The sequence below is a fragment of the Brachionichthys hirsutus genome, chromosome 3 (genome assembly GCF_040956055.1).
Source record: "Brachionichthys hirsutus isolate HB-005 chromosome 3, CSIRO-AGI_Bhir_v1, whole genome shotgun sequence".
Lineage (NCBI taxonomy): Eukaryota > Metazoa > Chordata > Actinopteri > Lophiiformes > Brachionichthyidae > Brachionichthys > Brachionichthys hirsutus.
The window spans coordinates 5,165,985-5,187,091 of record NC_090899.1 but is presented as its reverse complement, the minus strand read 5'-3'; the positions used below and the strand labels follow the sequence as shown (position 1 = coordinate 5,187,091).

Below are 21,107 nucleotides of genomic sequence, written 5' to 3'. Positions count from 1 at the left end.
AGTCTTGGTAAAGGCCAGCAAAAACAGAACCACCTTTATGGAGGGAATTTGTTATTTCTCATCTACTAGATCCGCCTGGAACAATGTGAACAATAAAAAATTATGTAACAATTGTTTTCTCTAAATGGCTTATTTGATTAAATAGACATGAAAAAATATTTTATTGTATTTTTTATTTTTATTTTATTTTATTTAACGAGCTAATCTGTTGACAATACTGGATTTACAGGATTCTAAAATAATTTTGATAAAACGGCCTCATTTTTTAAAGCTACTTGACTTCTTTCTCTTGTTTCTGCAAAATATAAACTGTAAAGTTATATAACTGTAAAAACAAAGAGACAACCGCTAGAGGGCGCCAAAGACGAGCATTCCTATCGGATGACTTGGACCATGACTCCATGAGGTAATGATAAATATGACAGCAGAAGAGCCGACTGATCTTGCCCACACGTTGCGCTCATTCTGATTCGCTGCCCTCTTTGTTAAAGACGTCGTGGTAGCCAATGGAAGAGACGCATACGAATTATTGAGGTCACTGAGAGGTCGCCCATTAAATTGGTGATGATGATGAATACTCACCTGCCCAGGTGTGCGATTTCAGCAGCACGGCTGCAGACTTGTGCGTTCAGAGAGCGCCTCTGCAGGACTGGAGGTTGCACTTGCGCATCAAAGCGCGGCGACTGACAGACGGATGGATGATGGACAGACAGCGGTCTGTGGGGTCGGCGTGCTCTCCGGCCTTCGCGCCGTAGAGCCGGCAGCAGGGCCTCTGGGTAGCATAAACGTAGCGTAGCGTCATAAACGACGGTGAGATAAAATCACCACCGACGGAGTCGTGCCTTCTCGGTGTTTGCACAGTTCTGCCATATGAGGGCACACTCACACTTGTGATGTGCTGCACGTACTGGTTCATTCGCCGTGCTGTCTGTCAGAGGAATACTTCCACTGCACTGAAAAGCAGAAGACAGAGAGGGCTCAGCGAGAGCTCGCCAGTTTCAGCAGCAGAGAAGGATCTGACGTAGGAATCCTCTGACTTTCATTCTAATGATGCTCCACAGCGACTCCGCTTTTGCAATGCGAGTCCAGAAGCGCGCGAGGAAATATGATATCTAACAGCGACAGCATGCACGCCTCCTCGCTCATCGCAGTGCAGGATTACAACTGTGTGTGTGTGTGTGTGAGCACAGTGGGTGAGACAGGAAGAAGGAGAGTAACAGGTGCTAATCAGAAAGGGCGACCGGGCCGCAGAGGATAGGGTGTAGAACCAATTACATCACCTTTCCCTCGATAATGTCACCTGCTGTCAGAACTGCTGTGTGATGTGTGACGTGTGTAAATCCATTTACAGTGCAGGGGAAAGGAAAATGTTAAAGGTTAGGCTTTATAAGAGGAAAAAAAACCCAGTAGAGGCGTCCAAACGGCGGCTATGAAATCATCGTATGCTCCATTAGCTCGCACCACCAGGGCGTTTCTTTCCTGATCAAACGGAAGCAGTGTCACCTTCTTCCCTCGTTTCCCGACTCTCGCTGTGCCCATGGTGACGCGTGATGCGTTTGCTGCCTCACCCTCTCTACCTCCCCCCCCCCCCCCCCCCTCTACCTCCCCTCTCTGTCTCCCCCTCTCTATGACATGCTGAACCAGCACACGCAGACCTGTCTGTCAAATCGACAGAACAGGTGCTCCGGCTACAACCTCGCCCCCACCCCCTCACCCCTGCAGCCTAAAGGCAGGCACACGCACACACACACACACACACACACACACACACTCTCCTACATTTTCACCCAAGTTTCTTAGGAAGGCGAACAGAAAGGTGAACCTCAAATGATTTTGTTGAGCACTAGTGCTGACGCAAACTGTAAACTATACACTGATGGATGCTGCCTTATTGACCTGTGATTCTCTGTCGTGCCATACACTCGTATGCACACACACACACACACGCACACGCACACACACACACACACACGCACACGCACACACACACACACACGCACACACACACACACAAGAGGCTGAGCTAAAGGTATCTTGACTGGAACATATGAGCCTGTAGTCCTGTCCTGCTACAGTACAATGTTTGATGCCAGTCCAAGCCACCCCCGGGCTTTTCTCGTCCCTTTAGCCTGCCTTCACTTCTGTGTCCGTTAAACCACGTTACAGTTCAGCTCCTAACATTAAGGAGCTGCAATCGGGTCATCGGTGTGTCTACTCTTGTCCCAGATATGTGCAAACAAACACAAGAAATGCTCATTGTCTTTGAATCTGCTCCTCAATCAGTCAGTCAGCAGCAGATGTCATTGGGAGGGGGGGGGGGGGGGCGAGGCCACGGAGAGGGAGGGCTAAAACTTTGACAGTCGCTCACAGTTGCCACCAAAGATCCAGGATGCTTTGGAGTGGCTCGGGATAGAGGCAGAGAGAGCGAGGCAGAGGTAGAGCGGGTGAATATTTATCGTAGGGGGACGAAGGATCCTCTTTCCTCGTCGCACTTCACCTTTAGGAAGGAAAAAAAGGAAGGCAGAGAAATTCAGAAGTGGTGGAAGGGCGGGGGGGGGCAAAAGAAAAAAGGATATGAAAAGAACATGAAAGAAAGAAATCGTCATTAAACGCACGGCGGAGTTCTCTGTTTTCCTCTCTTCCTCTATCTCGCACCTCTCTCAATTAAATCTTAAATCCAATCCATTTCCCCCCCCGAGGGACTCAATTCTCTCTCGTCCTGTAAGTATTCCCTTTCATTCTCTTGCTTTTATTCTCTCGGTGTTTTCCTGTGACTCACTGCTCGACCATGAAAATCCTGTGTCAGACAAGAAATCTCAATCAATCCCTTTATTTGATTTCAGCCATGTGGCCGTTTTTCTTTTGTTTTTTTGGGGGGGGGGCGGGGGGGGGGGGGGATCCTGATAGTGTAAATAACCAAGGTGTATGCATTTACAGGACAGGGAACAGGAAGAGCTCTGGAGTTATTTTTTACACACAAGCTCAGCTCTTGAAAGCGTGTGTGTGTGTGTGTGTGTGTGTGTGTGTGTGTGTGCTTGTCCGTTTCCCTCTAACAACCTTCCTCTGGGTGTTGTGTGGCTGGCCAGATCAAATCAATATCCCTGAAAGGTTCGTTTGTGTGTCGCGATGCGTCTTATGTAGATGTCTGTATGAGAGACACTTGGACACACGTGTTGCTCGCCGCTGTAAGTCCATGTCTATCTGCCACGATCAGTGTCCTCCAGCTCGGATATCTTCGCTCCCTGCAGGGGCTTTTATTTTGCCTCTCCTCTTCGCCCCTTCTTCCCCTTCTTTCGGGCCAAAAGTCTTCTTGCCTGTCTGTTTCAGCCTCCGTAGGTGTGCTTGTGTGGCCTGCTGCTCTGCGTCTCTATTTTGCTCTCAGTCTATTTCTGCCATTATCAGTATTGGTTTGTGTCTATCAGCAGATGAACAAGCGTCTGTCTCTCCCCCCCCCCCTGCTTCCTCTTTCTCTGCCGAACAGCGAGAGACAGAAGGAGAGAGCGCCATTCCTCCTGGTAGAGCAGCACCAGGAACCTTCTCTCTCTCCTCCTCTCCTCCACTCCCTGGCTTCCTCCGCCATGACACTGCTGGCCTCCGAGAGGTCACTTCTCATCCGGAACAAGTTCCGTTCAGGTGAGGACGCCGGCGTCTAGACTCACGCCAATTAAAGGAGAGACAGAGTTCTCTCCCAGCAACAGCGGCTTTACGCCTGGCTCATAATTGGCAACATTAGCATCATTATTATAGGTGAGGTTCTCGCGAAGGTAATTGGCTGGTCGGCCATGTCGCCATGTGATCGATTGCATAAAGGCTTTGAATGGATTTTCTGCTGCCCACAGAGATGTCTTGAGTGGAGGTGAGGACAGTTGAGCCCACAGCTAAAGCTCTGAGCGTGTCACAGAGCGACACTCAAACCACGGCAGGCACCAGATTGTTGTTACGCATGTTGCCAGACAGAAGACCTTAAATAGGAGGCATCTCTTTAACATTTAAAACCCCATTAAACTTGATTTATGGTGGTGGTGGAGGAACTACTCATATATCACTATAAGTAAGAGCACTACATTTTTATTCATGTAAGGGTGTAAAATTAATGTTGTGGACACTAATTAGCAACTGCAAAAATATTGATGATTATAGCAGAATAATCCAGTATATTATATATTACTGCATTTTAATGATATTGCAGTTATGATCCTGTGCTGTTTCCCAGCCTCCTGTGGACAGCGAGCGTTCTGTGACAAACAGCAGGGAACTTTCCAGAGCAGCATAATGCAGGTTTTCCTCCAGTTTGTAGCAGCTGCTGTCGGGTTTCCAAGCAGCTGTCGCTAACGACTGGTAAAATACGCAGGCGAGGAAACGACACAAAGATAGGCCCCGATGTGTAAAAGCACCTGCTGGAAGGCATTATTCTATAGGCTCTGCTGGGAAGCGGGACTGAACAGAACCTGAGGGATAATGAAGCCGACAAACTAACGTGGAATCAACACGAGGCTCCATCAGCCAGGTTTTATGTGAGTTGTGTTACGATCAGCGTTAAAATATTATCCTTGTTGTAAACCCAGAGTGGGATTCAGCGAAGTCTGTTCCTCTGCCAAGGCCCGACAGTTCCCTTTAATTAAAACAAGCCTTACCACGACGGACACTCTCATGAATAGCAACCCTAAAAACGCCTGACTATTCCGTATCCATGCATTATCGCCTGAGAACATAAGAAAGCGTTTTTTTTCCCCCCAACATTTAGTGCTGTCTATTCTGATGACGAAACAACCAAGCAGCAAACAGACGTAACCTTCTTTGCGGGGGTATAAAAGGTTTCCAACCTGTCTGAAATGTTTCAATTTGACTTTTTGAAGGATTCCTGATAAGTGAAAATTGGCCATATTTTCTACGAAATGTGAGAAGATAATTTGTACAAATATGTTTATTTTGTCTTAACTTGTTAATCCTTTCACAGCGACCCTCAGATTTAACGCAGGACTGACCCCATGGCTTGTTATGTGATGAATGTCGACGTCCATCCAGAGCAATCAAACAGAAACTATAGTGTGGCCAGCGCTGCTTCCCTAACTCACTACTACGGGGACGCGGCCCAGCTTGTTAATCTGCTCTAAATGCACATTTCTACATCCTTAAAATTTGTTTTGAGCTGTCAGAGATGTGAGAAAGCAGGAGGAGTATATTAGCCGCACACACATGATAATGACGTGAGCTAGAAGGGATGGCGTGTGGAGAGGCCGGGACAGCTGAAAGGGGGGATGGGACCAACAGAAATAGACATCCTGAGAGATAAATAGTCGCTGCCCTACACCCACTGTGCAGTCCTCGCCTCCCCTCCTCAGGTCTGCCCCCATTCTCAAAGCGCACCAGGCGTGTAACGCTCGGTTTAGCGGGCCTGGATGTGCCCTCCTTCACCTGTTGGTGCGTCCTGGTGCACACACGCTCTGTGTGTAGATATTCATTAGCTTGTGAGGGGAAATATAATCTACAAGCATTGCAAAGTCATGAGGTAATATAAATTACAAGGTCATGTCAATTTCCTGTGATCATCCTCTCTTTACCGCCGCCCCAGATTCTTTTGTCCTCATGTGAGAAGTCAAACTAACTTCCTGTTCAATCAGTGTAACTTCAGTTATGTCATCGTTGATAATAATCAGCTCTGGTCTTTGTCTGTCAGTCCTGCAGCTGAGGATCCAGAACAGGAGGCAGAGCGAAATCAATGCAGACCGTGGTAAGTCTGCGTCTATCATTAACGTTACGATCGATCCATACGCTACGACTGCAGATTGGATGTCATATTGATGATCTTTAGGTCATCTCTTTTCACTGACAGATGATTGGCTATTGATTGATAAAGGCCTTTGTAGGTTCTGCAATATGGATTAGCATTTACTTTCCTTTGATTTCAGTTTTAGAGCCTAATTTTATGTCTAGCGATGCCCTTTGAAGCCTCTGATTGTTTCAGGTCTCACTTTAGTTCAATATAAAGTTCAATGTGGCCCTGCTGTAGAGTTTATCTACTTGATTAGTTCCTTACCTTCAACAAACAATGCTGATAGAACGATTCCTTGTGAAACCGTGCTGCAGCTGAAGTGCCAGGCGGCCACAGAAGAACGCCTGAGCTTCCCTGTCAACCCGAAGCAATGAGCTGAAGGCAGGAAGTGCTTTGTTTGTGCACGGATTCACCAGAGATGCTCTTACTTGATTAGTGTTTTTTCAAAACGACAGCGACAAAACTATATTTTCATCCACTCACGTCACTTCTTCTTCTTTTTTCTCACTCCATAGGGTTAAAATCTGCTTGCCTCCCTCTGAAAGCAGAGAAAGATCAGAGTGAAGCTCTGGTGAGTCGCCCCCCCCCCCCCCCCCCTTTCTCTGATATCACATGCGAACAAATAAATAGAACATTTTTACAATTCGGATTCATTTATATATGTTAGCAAAACAGATATTTAGCCACATAGTGCGGCAATCATTAGAAATAAATAAACATGAATGATGAGCTCACCCCCCCCCATCATTGACTGACATGCTCTCCCATGTGGACCATAGCTCTATTTCACTTGCATTGTACAATCTGAGCCCTGGGCGTTGCTTTGACCTGCTGTTTCCTGATGCAGTGTCTAACTGATGACGGTGCCACTCAGAAGTTGCCCCCCAGTGGTCTGAACACTGAAACTGCACAAGGTGATGCCCTGTTTACAGCAACGTTGCTGTCTCTCCTTCCACGCTTGAACGCTCTCGGCAAAATGCACAGAAACACTTTTCCTCTTCATCATAACTCACATCTCTCCCTCTCACCTCTTCACCTCTGATTCCCCCCCTCTGAACTTGTAATTTAATTTTTATTATACATTATCTCAGATGTATCTTTTCCTGCCCTTTTAAATTTGTTGTGTATCCATATGTGTGTTCACATCCCAGGGAGTAAATCTCCCCATGGGCAGGAGTGCTTCCTATTTTTTAAGGCCTCTGCTGGTTTGAATTTGACTACCTGTGGCAACCCTGTTGTGCATCACACATCACAAACCGTCTGAGATCCCTCTGCTGATCTTCCATCTGTTCCCTTCTCCTCATTTATCTGCACCTCCTTCCTTCCTTCCCCTCCTGCAGGGAGGATTCTGTGTGGGGCCCAGAAGCAGAAGAGGGCTCGCCAGGCCAAGGACCACGCGGAGAGAATCCAACGCCCACTGGGAGCTGCGGAGCAAAAGCAGGAGCGCACGCTGTCCTCGGAGAACCGTGAGTCGACACGCATTTGAAGGAAAGCTTTTATTTTATTTTATTTTTTGGTCATTGATCCACTGCAAGCATTTGTCTCGTTTATTTTCCCGTTAAACCTCCTCCGCTCCTCCTTTGACCTTGCCACCTTTCTCTTTGTATTTCCTCAGGTCATGCTTCTTTCCCTCTGTCTGCTGATGTCTTTGAAGATGACATCTCTTCCTGCTCCTCGTCTTCCCCCACCGTGCAGCGCGCCGCTCACCCGTCACCGGCGCTGCCTTCCCTGCCGGGGCTCTCGGGTGACCAAATACTCTGTGACTTCTCGGCTGTGGGTTTACCCCTGAACCACAGTCCCAGTCATGCTCAGGTGAGAAACAACACCTTCGACGGAGGCCTCTGATTAAATAAAAACCATTAAGGTGGACTTTAAATGACTGATGTGTTTATAAATAGCTTCGTATGCCAACTTTGATAATATGATATTCTCTCTGCAGCCTGGATTGACATGGCTCCCGGCAACCGAGGGCATCAGACAACCAATGAGTGTGGAATCAAACTCCATGGCAACAGCTGGGAGACCAAACGGGATGTATCTGACCTGTCAGACCACACCCCTGCTGCCAAAGGTAATGTGGGGTTAGTATATGCTAATGCCCTCACACAATAAACCCCTTTGCTTCAGTTTGGCTCATTTAAACTTTAATATGTCTTTTTATGAAACATTTTTTGAATCTGCAAAGTATAATTTAAATTTCAAGCACGCAGGCATATAAATAATATTTGACATGGTAATACGACCTTTTCATCCATAAAAACAACGCTTTGATTGCGTACGTGTGCGTTCCGTACGCGCTTGCTATGGCGAGAAGTGCTTAGTGCAAATATCAAAATTAGCAATGAAGGACTAATGCAGAGGCCTTCAACCGAACAGGCTGGCCTTTTCTCTGTTTTTGGCAAACACAATGCTCTGCATTCATTACTGTCAATTTGCACTTCTGGTGGAGTGTGGTATTTGCCCTGCAGGTTAACGCATTCACACACCAGCAGCATGGCTGTATGTCAGAACGAGCACATTCTGTCATCATCATTTCATGTCCGAACTTCACCCTGACAAGGGGCCGATACTGTCAAACATCACGAAACACCTCAGCCTTTCACGTGCTTTCGTTCATATGCTATTCCTCACCAGAGCCAGTTTGGTTAGTGTTTTATAAAATGTGGGCAATGATTGTCTTTGCAGACAGCTCGGCCTCCCAGCCCCATCAGCTCCTCCTCCTTGCCCACTTCCCTCAACTTTAATCATATCCCTCGCCCACGGAAACCACGGGACTCCAAACCCAAAATGAAGAAACTCAAATATCACCAGTACATTCCTCCAGACCAGAGAGGAGGGTCTGGGACCGGCGGTACATATAACGCTTTGTTTCGCTCTTTTGTCTACAAAAAGTTGGGTTTTATGGCGTTTGAAATGAGCCTAAAATGTTTCTTTCCAGGGGGAGGAGCCAAACAGAAGAGCCCTGTCCCCACCCAGTCTTTGGACCCAGCCTATTCCCACCTGCTGAAGCAGCAGCAGGTCTTCCTCCAGCTGCAAATCCTTCAGAACCAGCAGCAGCAGCAGCAGCTCAGTGTTGTGTCCAGGTATGAACACAGATCGATGTGATAATGTATCAGCTAATCCACTGGACTATCGGTTTGATCAATGAGATGTCAGCCCTCAAATAGTTTGCCTATACTGATGCCTCTGTCGATCCCCTAGTGGAGACCACGGTGACCTGAAGTCCTCTGGAGCCACGCCCCTGAATCCCCAACCTGCTCCGGCCACAACAAATCACACCCCTCTGGACACAATCCCCGCCTCCAAGCCGGAGCTCCTCCCTGCTAATCTTGTCGATCTAACGGTAAGTGAATCATTAAAAAACTCAAAGGCAGAGAATGTCTTCGTATCATTACCTTTTCTGTTGTCGTGGTTACATGCCCTCTGGCCTTCCACCTGCCCTCTTCTCTTTTCACAGGTATCAGAGTTGCGTCAGCAGCTTCGTATGCGTGGTCTCCCTGTGTCCGGAACCAAGCCCACTTTGTTGGAGCGTCTCCGCCCCTTCCAGCTTTCCCGCTCCTGCCTCACCCCTCTCCCTCTTTGTCAGCTGGGTACCAGCTTGGAGCCCCTCACCCCATGCCCGCCACTGCCCCCCAGCCAGAGCCCCGGCTCAAGCTCCAGCTCAGGACTAGACTCACCCGGCTGCAGCCCAAACCAACAGATGTACATCCCGGACAGGGGAATTCCTAGCAGGATTCTCAGCGACGCTCCATGTGGTATTCCGAATGGAGTTCTAAACACCGTCCCGAGTTGTTTCTCAAACGGCGCTTCAGTCAGTCTAGCAGGTGAACAGTGCGGCCTTACCAACACCGTCTTCCTAGTTCCTGCTGGCACGGCCTCGGAAACGCAGAGTCCGAGTCTACCCATGTCGTCCTCCTCGCCGCTGCGGTGTGGAACTCCCTGGAGAAGCGAGAACGAGCAGCAGCAGGAGCTCAGTGTGGATCTGGATATGAGGAGAATGTCCAGGGATTCCAGCAATGAGGTGAATAAATACACCTCAGTTAAATATCTAAGATGCCTTGCAGGGTGATTGATTTAACCGGATGGCTGCTTTCCAGAACTGCAGCCTTTAACGCGTTTATTAATATCTCTCCAGTCTTGTGGAGGATCCCTTCATCCATTCCTGCAACAGGACCCAGGATGCTCTAGAGGCAAACCAGAAACAGACACACAGGCAGAGGTTCTGTTTCCACAGGTAAATGCAAGCCGCTACAGAGACCGTAATCTATTTATCCAACTTAGGTGAGCGCACTGTGCGCCTCACCTCTCGGGTCATTTAACGCTGCTTCCTAATCAGGTGCTTTGCTGCCAGCCCTGTGATATGATTGGCCCGGATTTTGAGCTGCCAGTGCAGATCACAGCAAGCCCTGTTCAGACGGGCGTTCGCAGCTTAGAGGAAGAGCTACAGGAGGCTATCCAGAAAGCACAGGTGAGTCTGGGGGATCAACAGGAGGACGTTTAACAGAGTTCCTTTTGTACATCGGGATTTAAGTGTTTTCCTCAAATGTTCGACCACAGATGGACCCTCGTCAGTCCATCGATGACATTCTGGATGAGCCTATAACTTGTGCCGGTGAGTGTTAGATTTTAAATGGCGCTGATACTTCTTTCATTGTCTCATTTGTTTTTGCCACCTCTCTTTCAGGCTCTGTTAATGTTTTGCATGATAAATCTCCTGCCCAAACAATCCCCAGTTCGTCTCCTCCTCTTCCTCTTCCTCTTCCTCCTCCTCCTCCTCAAGTCGATTCGTCCCAGGCTTCCCAGCTGCACAGTAAGGATGACAACTTCCTACCGTCGCCTCTGTGCTCCTCTCTCTTGCTGGAGCGCCCCCCGTCTCCTGCTGTAATAACCCCCAGCCGGGTAATCCCAGCACCTCCTCCACCCCCCATCTGCACCTCTCTTCTGTCGTCCAGTGGAAAGTCACGGAAACGACGGGCTCCCACGCTGTTTGACGCTGCTGACTGGCTCGAAACCCTGACGTCCGGCCTTCGCCCTCTTACTCCACCGACGGCACCTTTTGTTGAGTCCGACTTCAGTCTGGATTCAGATCTGAATGTCAGCCGAGTGTTGGATCTAATGATAGAGCAGTGGTGAGGACTCGCATGCACATGCCTGCTACTCCTTTTTATGTACAGTAGGCTAGTGTGGTATTTTCCGATGGTCATGAAGGGAGATAACTGTGTGCATCCCACTGTGGGCATGTGATTGTTCCACCATCCATCCATCCTTCACTGAAAGGCTGTCAGAGTCGCTGGTTCCACGCAATGTCGAGATCCGGCTCCGTTGCTAGCTTTGGTGGGGTGGCAGGAGGACAAACACTTCGGGCTCAGCCAGGAATGGCAAACAAGCGACACATCTGTTGACTGACACACTCGAACAGCACCGTGTTTGCAGTGCAAAGAAAAAAGAACATCTAGTGCGGAATATTGCATTAAACGCGCTTCCTAGCTGAGCTGGGGGGGGGGGGGGGGGGGCTGTTTCTGACTTATCTCCAAAGCTCATTGCAGACCGCTGTTGAGAGTGGCCCCTGGTGTTGACTCTGTCATTGAGTTCTAGCCATTCATAAAGCCCATTTGGAAGCGAGTGAAATCCAAACAGAGCGCACAGTTTGTATGCGGCTCCAGACCTTAACCTGGGTGCCAGACACACAGTCGGCATGCAGAGAGGGAAAGTTGGCGGGAACCACAAACAAGAAGGCGTACGCTTCTGGGTATGTGTGAGTATGTGTGTGAGCTTAGCTAATTGCTCACACAAGACTACTTTCATTTTTACGTGCCGGCACCCAAATGCTTTCATTAGAATTAGTGCCAAATGCACGATGTAGTTATCTGCTGACAGTTAAATGTGCCTGCAGGTGCAGTATGTTGTATGACTGATTTATGTGAGGATGTGTGTGTGTGTGAGTCTCACACACACACACATCGGTGTGTCCTGTGTCTCACTGAGAGACACAGGAAGTTCCAGATTTCTGTGCCCACATTTCAGACCAGACATTATAGCCTGGCGGTGAATCCAGTGTGGTTATCCAGTGGAATCATCAGAGCAGCCACATTACGCTGTTCAAGTCACCATTTTCCCAAAAAAGCAATCAGGCAACTGCTCCAAAAATAGTCAAATGCTCCAATCAGACAAGTGAGAGTTCCCCCCCCTCCCCTTTGCAAAAGCAGGTGGTCATTTTGTTGCCTGATTAACCCCCAACGGTGTCTGGTCGGCTTCACGGTGCTTCAGCGGCTACAGAAAAAGCCAGAAATAGCACAATTTATAACCAAAGCCCAAAGCCGCACCAGTTTACAGACCAAGGCCGCACCGGTGCAGTGAATTCCACACATGTTTTAATGATGTTAATTATTTACTGTACATTTCTAATCTCCCATCGATATCAGGAGAAAATGCACTGTAGTGTTAGAAGGAAATTATAAGATGGAAAATATGTAACATGTCGCGTGACCAGACGTGATCATGTCATTGGATTCTGGAAACGTGACGATGATGTCGATTTGATGCTCTACGTGATTTACTGGAAATACACGTAACTCACTAACACACTTTTAGTGAGTTACGTGTGTTTTTAGCCCCACTTAAAATGAATCTAGCAGCGGTCAGGCTAGGTTTGCTCTGCTGTTACAGATGCATGTAATTTAAAAGGGAAAGATTTCTCATTTGGAGAGCTCTGATTGGCTCATTTATCTGGAACATCGTTTTGTATGTACTTGACAGTCCTTCCGTAAGCCCACTTTATTTTGGAGTCTCCAAATTGTTACGCTAAAGTGCAATATGATTTGTATAAATGGCACCTAAACTGGCAGATTTGAGGCCATAATATGTTCGTGTTTTTTTTTTTTTTTTTGTATGCAGACTGCTCAGAGTCGCTGCAGCCAGTTCTAACCGGTGTCTTACTAAGCAAGACAGCCAAGGTACATGGTTGGAAGAAGATGACTCTGCTTAGGCAATGCTAAAGACAGCTTTGCGTTGACGCAATTCTTGTACAGCTATCTATAGTAATTGTAGCTATGATAATCATAGCTACCACATTTTCTTGCTGCTGCATAAACATATAAAACATCAAAAAAATAAAATAGATTGACAGGAGAGTAAGATGCTACCTCCCGTGACTTCCATTGCTTTAGGGCTGACGCCTGTATTTTCCGACCATTGGTGCAGCTTCCTGGAACACCCGAGACAGTTTTCCAGGTTTGACTAAACCTCAGTTTAATATATTTTGGTGTATATCGGCTTTGATCTGATGCAGATTTGAAACTGGTTAGGACAAATGTCAACATCTTACCGAACTGAGATCCTGGAGGCCACTTCTGCTGCTATAAGTGCCTCATTGTGAAAATGTGACAGAAAATAAAATGTATTTGCCTTTGTTTATAATGTAATTTATTCAATCAAAATATGTCAACGACTGTCCAAAATGTATTTAAAAGCATTAAGAAAATTAAAGTCTTAATAGATTTTCTATGTGGCTTGTTTATTTCTGTAGCGACGCGCTTCAATGGAGAAAGACCTGCAGGTAACATTTCACGAGAACCCGGACTTCTCAAACACTGACGACTGCAAGTGAATAAAAAATTTACTAACACTACACTACTTAAATATGCATGAAACAGCACCAACATCCATTGGTCTTCATGCTTAATCTTTATAATGAGACAGTATTCAGCCGCAAGGCAAGCAACAAACAAATTAAAAATGATTTTTAAAAAGTTACGTTTTAGGCTTTTACTTGTGTTTGAACAAGCACAAGAACAGCAGCATAATTATAGAATGGAAACACCTTAAGGTTAGCTCACCAATTCTAATCCATCCGATATATGTGGACATTTTATTCACTGTAATCACCCAAAATTCATACTAACCCATAAACTAAGGTCTTTTGATGGTACAACATTTAGGCCACAGAGACATTCCGCTGTGACAGCTAAAAATTATATTTTCAAAATATATGTTCATACTTTATATATAATGCTGACATATTCTGTAATTTATTGTCTATTAATTGTCTTTTTATTTGTAAGTATTCCTGCAGAAGGCACTAGACATCTTTATAACCCACTTAATATACAGTTGCAGGCGAGCTGCGAGCAGGTGGGCTTATTAATCAGTGATTGAATGCAGAGGCTCAGATATGTTGACTGCATTTCCATGACGACCAAATAAATGAATCTAACACTTCTTTGCAGTTGCAGCTCAGAGAGCTCTAAACCGGCGCCGCTGATGGTTCTGCAGTGATACTGTGGTGAGACTCTTACGTAGCCACCCTGAGTACATGTAGTGTTGAACTCCCTCTAGCCTAGCTGATCCACATTACTTCCTCCTCATCCCTCCTTTGCAACAACTGGTTCCTATGTCCTTTCATGGGAATTAAAATGAGAGAGGTGTGTCTCTGGTCAACGCGCGATGATTTATGTGGATTCCCTCGCTCCGACTTGTCCTGCCGCGTTCTTCTTCTCTTGTTTCATGTCTTGAGCCAAGGCTGACGTGGGCTTTGATCCCTGGCAGAAGCTCTGGCCAGCCTTTCCCCACCACAGCTCCAGACTCACCCTCTGCCACGCCTTCAAGCCTTGTCTGTCAGCCAATCAGCTGCGAGTCTGTTCATTCTGCCACACACCTGTTACTCATTTCTGATTGACCTGAATATTTATGCCACCCTGTGTTCGCGCTTTGCTTCTGTATGTTTTTGACTTTGTGGATTTTGCATCAGCCTCACGTCTCTGTGCTTTTTCTGCCTGAATCTGATTATTTGGTATCGGACCCTGGAACGAACTGAACCTTGCTGATTTTGGATTAAGCCCTCCCTTTCGCCTGAACCCCATTGACTGACAAGCCTGCAAGACGGTAGAAGAGACTTAAAGGAGAGAAAAGCACATGCATTTGGAGAGTACCTGCAACAGGTGTGCCACACAAGCGTTCTAAACACTTCCCCTTTGGTTCCATCAGTGTGATAATATTACATATGTGGTTAACAATAAGAACTCGCTGTCCAGGTGAAGAAAAATGTTCTGAGCAGCTGGTTTTGGGTTCACATGGGCCGGGAACAGATAACCTCTTGGTTAGAAAACCTTGTTGAGTGATAGACCCATCAAGGCAACCTGAGATCTTCCATGTGTGGACTTTGTCCTTTCTTTTGCTGCTGCACCTGTTTTCCATCTGTTCTGCTGTCATGGTTACTACGATGGTCAGAGGTTGCCTTTAAATGGCCACCCACTAAATGTAATCTCAACAGTGTGAACGGGGCCGTGTGTCGACACCAGCTGACCTTTCTCCAAAGAGGAAATGACAAAGGCACTGAAGCGTTGAACGATTGCAAGAGAATCATTGTCCTAATCTTGAAAAGATGGTGATCGAGGCTCGATGGCGTTGGTCCTTCCTGAGGAGAACATCTCAATAAGCAGGTTAATGTTGGACATATGGCTCATCACGGTGGAGCCGGGTATCCAGCTGACACTAGTATGAACGGCATGTTTTTAAGGATGAGTATAAACTGAGAAAAAATATCTCAATATTTATATTCATGATGAATGAAAATCCTGTATAGTATTGTGATGCAAAGCGGGTAGCTACCAAGATAACTCACACACACACACACTCCTCTCTGCATCAGTTACATCTTACATCAGCTCACTTCTGCCTCGGTTTGTAAAACGTCTTCAGCTATAAGAAAATACAACTAAGATATAACACCCCAACTCCTCACTCTCTCTGGGTCGATTCCTAATCTCTCAATGTCTATGGTCAATCTGTCTTCCAGCTTCTCTCTCTCTCTCGCTCTCTCTCTCATATAAATATATCTGCTGTACAAACATGCTAAAGTATAGAAATATTGTAATTTTTGTTTTCCAAAGCTCCTGAAAAAAATAGAATAATATTTTGATTTAAATGGATATATATTTTCTGAACTATTACATAGCCTATATGTGTGTGTGTGTGTGTGCGTGGGTGTGTGAATAATGCCTAACCCCCAAAGTAAAACTGATAAGCCTTGTAACTACAGGCAGAAACATCAAACATGTATAACGTTTTAAAGAATAAAAAAAAGAAAGTTGTTTGCTGTGAAATCACTTCACCACTATATTACTGCGTCTGCTTCGGATTTATTAAATCAAGTTTATGAAAAACTAAATAATTCAGTTACTCTGCTGAACAACTGACACTAATCTGAAGCTCAATTGTGAGACTGTTTGCTGACATTTTCTCATAAATAATACACACACACACATACTTCTGATCAAGTTTAAGCACCTCCCACTCCTGTTTAAGCTCCACCCCTCTGAGTATACATTTGACAAGTTCAGAAATTGCTTCCTTGTCATTCATAATGTTGTGAAAACCACCATGTTAGCAGTATTATTGGATAAAATCGTGCCATTTTCCAAACATTAATTAGCATAATTTGTATTTGTAAAAGAGAAATGAATGAGGGGAGATAAGGCTTGATTCCTGTTGACAATGATGAACTGTTTGTGAAGTCGCTTTGTTGAGGAAGGATTTCTTCTTCTTCTTCTTGTGCTCAGTTTGCCTAATTCCCTTGCCGTTCTCTGTTCCACTGTATCTAACTGTTTCACTGACACCTCCTCGTGAAATCTGTTATCACCCTCCACATGCAACCGAAATGGAACTTGCACTCCAGCATTGCTAATCATGACCCCCCCCTTCCTATACTGCAATCTGGCTCCTTCTGCAGCAAACCGCATTCCTCTGATAAAACCTTGTTAAAGGTTACGCGGGATGTTTCAAAGGCATCGCATGGTGCAGCTTTTCAGCACCAACGCAAACTGCAGAGCGGCTCTTCATCTTTGTTTTATACTGCGTGAGATAAGGAAGAGTAATTGGACTAATTAGCACAAAAACAAGGCTTGATCTCTGTACCACAGATGCCTCTTTTCAGCAGAAAAAAGAACTACAAAGAAAAGAGACTCATTTTCACGGCTAACCCGTAGCATTCTTAGCATCTGTGCAGCAACCAAAGCTGGAAGGTAGCTGTGTGCGCTATACTGGCGCTTTGCCGAAATAGTGAGGAACCTATACGGCACCAGAGGAGCCTTTTAGGTCACTAGTCAAGGTGGGCAATCAATCTTTTGGGACGCAAACTTAAGCAACTTTTAACATTCCTTGGCTGAGCTGCGCTTTGTTTTGGGTTTTACGTTGCCTTATATAAAGTGTTAATTATCCAACTGTAATTCCAAGACTTCTAAAGACGTTCTAAAGACTTCTGAGCTCTAACACAGAGAGAAGGTATCTGGAAATACATAACATAAAATGCCTTGAATTCTCTAGATTTCATTTCATTTCTGTAGACAATGCAGGAAGTATGCAAAGGCTTCTTCCAAAGGTGAATCTCAGTCATCTTCTTGCTGGGGATCGTCTGATGAAGATCGTCGGATGATTCTGTGGTTTCATTTTCACAATTTGCTGCTACAGTGCTTCATATTATCAGTCCAAAATGACTCCACTGAGCAAATAAAGTAAAGTAAGCCTGAGGGGCTTTGGTAATTATTCCTAAAAATCTTATGAGTATGCTGTAGGGCCTACAGCATACTCATAAGTGTAGGCTTTGCATGTGATAATTATAGACGGCCCTTTCCATTACAGCGGTTCATTACAATTTTAAAAGCTGAGAAGCCTTTTATGAATCCTTAGAATGTTTCAATATGACATTTTCATCCATCAATTTTCTAAAACCTCTGCTCTGCTCTGCAGGGTCTGGAAGGAAATGTCTAACCATCACGTTACCTGTAATTACATGTTGTGGGGCTGTGGGAGGAAAGTGGAGCAACCAGACAGAGCCCACACAGACGTAGGGCGAACACGCCAACCTCACTCTGTTTGAATATATTGTGTTTTTAATGACGATTAAAGTACACTGACATAAAGCACTGCTGGGTTCGGTGAATTGTGTTGCTTTGATGACGAGTCCGTGTGGGACGAGGCCAGCGATGACTATCACTGTAAATATTTGGATGCTGCTCTTATCGGATCAGAGCACATTATCTGTGGTTTTCTCTCTCATTTGCATCCTGGTGCTCTTTGACGAGGGGCCGTCTCTCATTCTGAAATCTTGTAGAATGACCAAGCATCCGATAAGGCGACCGTTTTGTGACAAGGTTTTTAATGGCTTTCAATTATTGTCATAAAGCCCAAATCTCTTGAAACACTTCAGAAAAATAAGTGAATGAGAAGCTGGACAGAAGGATTGGCAATGATTTGTTTAAATGAACGATTAATTTAAGCCTCAGGGGGATAAAGGGAGCATAAATGAGCTCAGCTATGTTTGAAGTCAGAAACTCCTGTCTTGAATAGTCAGATAAAAAGCAAATCTTATAAAATGAGAGCAAACAGGAGGTCACTTTTATTCCCAAAGAAAGAAACAAACAAGTTAAAGCATTTTTCCTTTGTTTTAGCAAAGCTGAGGGGAACAAAGATAACAGAAGTGCTTCATCCTTACACAAAATTCCTGCTGTAGTGCTGCGTATCCTCAAAGGTGATTCTAACTGAATTACTTCCCGTCACATTACTCTGCATGACAATGATGCTAATATTAGAAACTTGGCCTTGAGTGTCAATTCGGTATAAATTGAAATCCAAACTTTTTATCTTAATAATAAAGAGCAATGATCCAACAAAGCCTTCAGAAACATTTGCAATGTCATCAATAATCACTTTAAATAGCATTTATAACCCTTTTTCCAACGGCGACGTGGATGTGTGAGAAACCAGATATCTGTGATCAGATCAGACCTTTACAAAATGCGCTCAGGAATCAGTTTTACTGGCTTAATTTTTTATAGAGATCCAGCAAATGATAGACGATGGTATTAACATCATACGTGGTTGTTTGTCTGATTATTTGTTGGCATCAAATATAAGTGCATCAAATTAATAATGATACTAATGTAATTCCAAATTCTCTGTCGGTTTTCATGGTCATGGAGTCATATCTTGGGGCTGTTGCTGTAAGGTGCAGTGACATTATGGGGAAACTGAGCTGAGCTTTTCCATTTATGTTTACTTATACTTACACAGTATAAAGGACTTATCGCTGGATGTTTCTCAGCAGACAGTAAACAGTTCCTAGAAGAAGATTACACAGCGTGGTCCGAGTCCTGCAGCGCTGATTAATAAATATTCCTTAAATTATAGCTCTTTCTGAGTTATTGACAGCTGAGTTCCGGGGTAGGCTCCCCCCCCCCCCCTCACCCTCCTACCGCTTCTGTTCCCCGCTGGGTCTTTGCTGTACTTCTTAGTAGCGAACTCATGTTTGAGGCCGAGAGTCAATGACACAGCTGCAGCATAACACGACCCAACCTTACCTCCAGCTGATCGCACTGTAATCATGAAAAATAGATGCTGGGGGGGGGGGGGTTTGTGCATGCCTGGCTGCTTGTTCGAGTGTGCACGTTCCCATGCACACTCGTGTACAAGTGGTGCCTCCTCTGTCGGTTCGCTGTGATCTGCAGTGTTTTGGGAGGTGTGTTCACCCTGTGGCCGTGCTTCATCCATGTTAATGAGGATGTAAGGGTTCCCGTCCCTCCAAGGTCATACACGCCGAAAAGTTACTGCAGGGATTAACTACCTCCGACCGTGGGTGTGCACAGATTAGATCGGTATCGTCACGTTTGTGGTTCTGCTTGAAAATATGTGCAAATATACTCAAGGTGCACCAGCCGCTCTCATTTAAAAGAGTGCTGCTTTATGTCTGATCTGTTTGTTCAAATACCAACCCAACATCCTCCTAACGAACCTAATGATGGATGGTTTGAAGAGTATTCTACTTTCTTTCCTGGTGAGATTTAGATGAGAGCTGTGACACCACTCATATGTCTTTGTCTTAACTGGAAGACTACAGTATTGTCTCCGCTAAATATGAAGACGAGAAAGTGAGGAAACAGCAGGTGTGGGTCCAAAGGGAAACCCAATCTGCCGAGCAGCACTGCTAAAACTAGCAACACTTGCAACACCGTACAGTTAGACGAAGTAATGGATCCCGTCATCTTCCTACATGGCTTCCCTCTACCCTAACAACCAAGCCAGCCAAGCATGATTCCATGATGCAGGACCCATGTCCTCCATGTCCTTCAAAAAAAACAAAAAAAACAATGGAGGACCCATGTATGCCAGGACTCTCTGCTCATGTCTGTTTCTGTCAATCGGTCTTTAAACTCTATAAACTGAATTGATAGGAGGGGCAAGGGAAACTCAAAATCTCAAAAACTATTCCAGCTTTTGAATGAATTATTATTCCCCCCACCCCCCCTCGTGTGCTTTGTCCGGTTTTCTGCTCAGTGAGGTACAAAGTGTCCACTGGGTTGAGCTGTCACAGCTTTGTGACGTGCAGACGAGCTGAAAATCATTTCCTTTTTACATGTTCAGTTTGGGAACAATATCTGGATGGTTTAGGGATTCGTGGTGTTGCTCAAGGACACTTTATGGTTGAAAGCTGTTTTCCCTCGTCGGTGTGACGACCCGATTAGGAAGCGCTGGATACATTTGTTCAGGAGCTGTTCTGCTCCAGTTTATCCTGTTAAGATGAGGTGGGCAGGAGTGATGGAAGGGAGGTAACCAGTGGACAGCCAGTCACACGGGTTAAGAATCACATTGCATGTTGGCAGAACGTGCGTATCGCCCACTGAGTTACTTAAAATACAGAGATGCATTCAGGTGCATTCAATTACAGGTATCCAGTGAGCAGGAGAGGGAGACATTGTTTTTCAGTCTATTTCACAGAAGCAATTCTTGGCTGTTGAGCATCAAGCCCTGCAGAGATGCTGAATATGCGAACCAAAGGCTTCAACGCACCCTGTTTCCCGACCCTCAAATCTCGGGATGTAAATGTTGCCAACTGCTTAACGTGGCTTTTATTTTTCTGTTCGTTCCACAAGATTCAAAGCGCGGCTCACTTTGCCTCACCTCCCTCCGTTCGCCCTATCATAAGAGTAAAATACCTCACCCCTGCAGACAGAGACAGATGGAGGGAGCCGCAGCAGCCACCCTGCTCAGCTCCAATGATTTATGCCATGGTGGCACGGATCCGCACATGTACAAACACACACACACACACACACCTATGGAATGGAATGCCTTTGTTGTCACTGTCAAAACAACAAAATTGCAGTGATATTGTATTGTAGTGGCGCATAATGTATCATTGTGTGCATACAGTATGCACGTGATCATACATTTGCGCATGAGATTGCATGCACATTTAAGCAAAAACTCGCTGGTGAGACGGAATGCATGACATGACCAGCCTTCTGTTAATGCTAAATGCCAGAGCCCAAGGCTTTTTAAAAAG

At 45.5% G+C, this 21,107-nt stretch overlaps 1 protein-coding gene and 1 long non-coding RNA gene across 2 annotated transcripts; one reads left to right on the top strand and one right to left on the bottom strand.

Annotated features, from left to right (window-relative positions):
• Window positions 1-395: 395 nt before the first annotated feature.
• LOC137917822 (uncharacterized) lies at window positions 396-5,088 on the bottom strand. The gene is made up of 4 exons (XR_011106673.1): window positions 4,986-5,088; window positions 887-953; window positions 583-772; window positions 396-480 (listed from the first exon to the last, which is right to left on the bottom strand). It is a non-coding gene; the product is annotated as an uncharacterized lncRNA (long non-coding RNA).
• Window positions 3,579-11,024, top strand: si:dkeyp-69b9.3 (myocardin). Its single transcript, XM_068760557.1, is given in 15 exon segments — window positions 3,579-3,633; window positions 5,678-5,731; window positions 6,289-6,344; window positions 6,621-6,687; window positions 7,114-7,239; window positions 7,389-7,585; window positions 7,713-7,844; window positions 8,459-8,624; window positions 8,712-8,874; window positions 8,930-9,116; window positions 9,231-9,794; window positions 9,909-10,007; window positions 10,110-10,241; window positions 10,331-10,385; window positions 10,458-11,024. Coding segments are annotated over 15 exon segments (2,502 nt in total). The 3' UTR covers window positions 10,907-11,024.
• The last annotated feature ends 10,083 nt before the right edge of the window (window positions 11,025-21,107 follow it).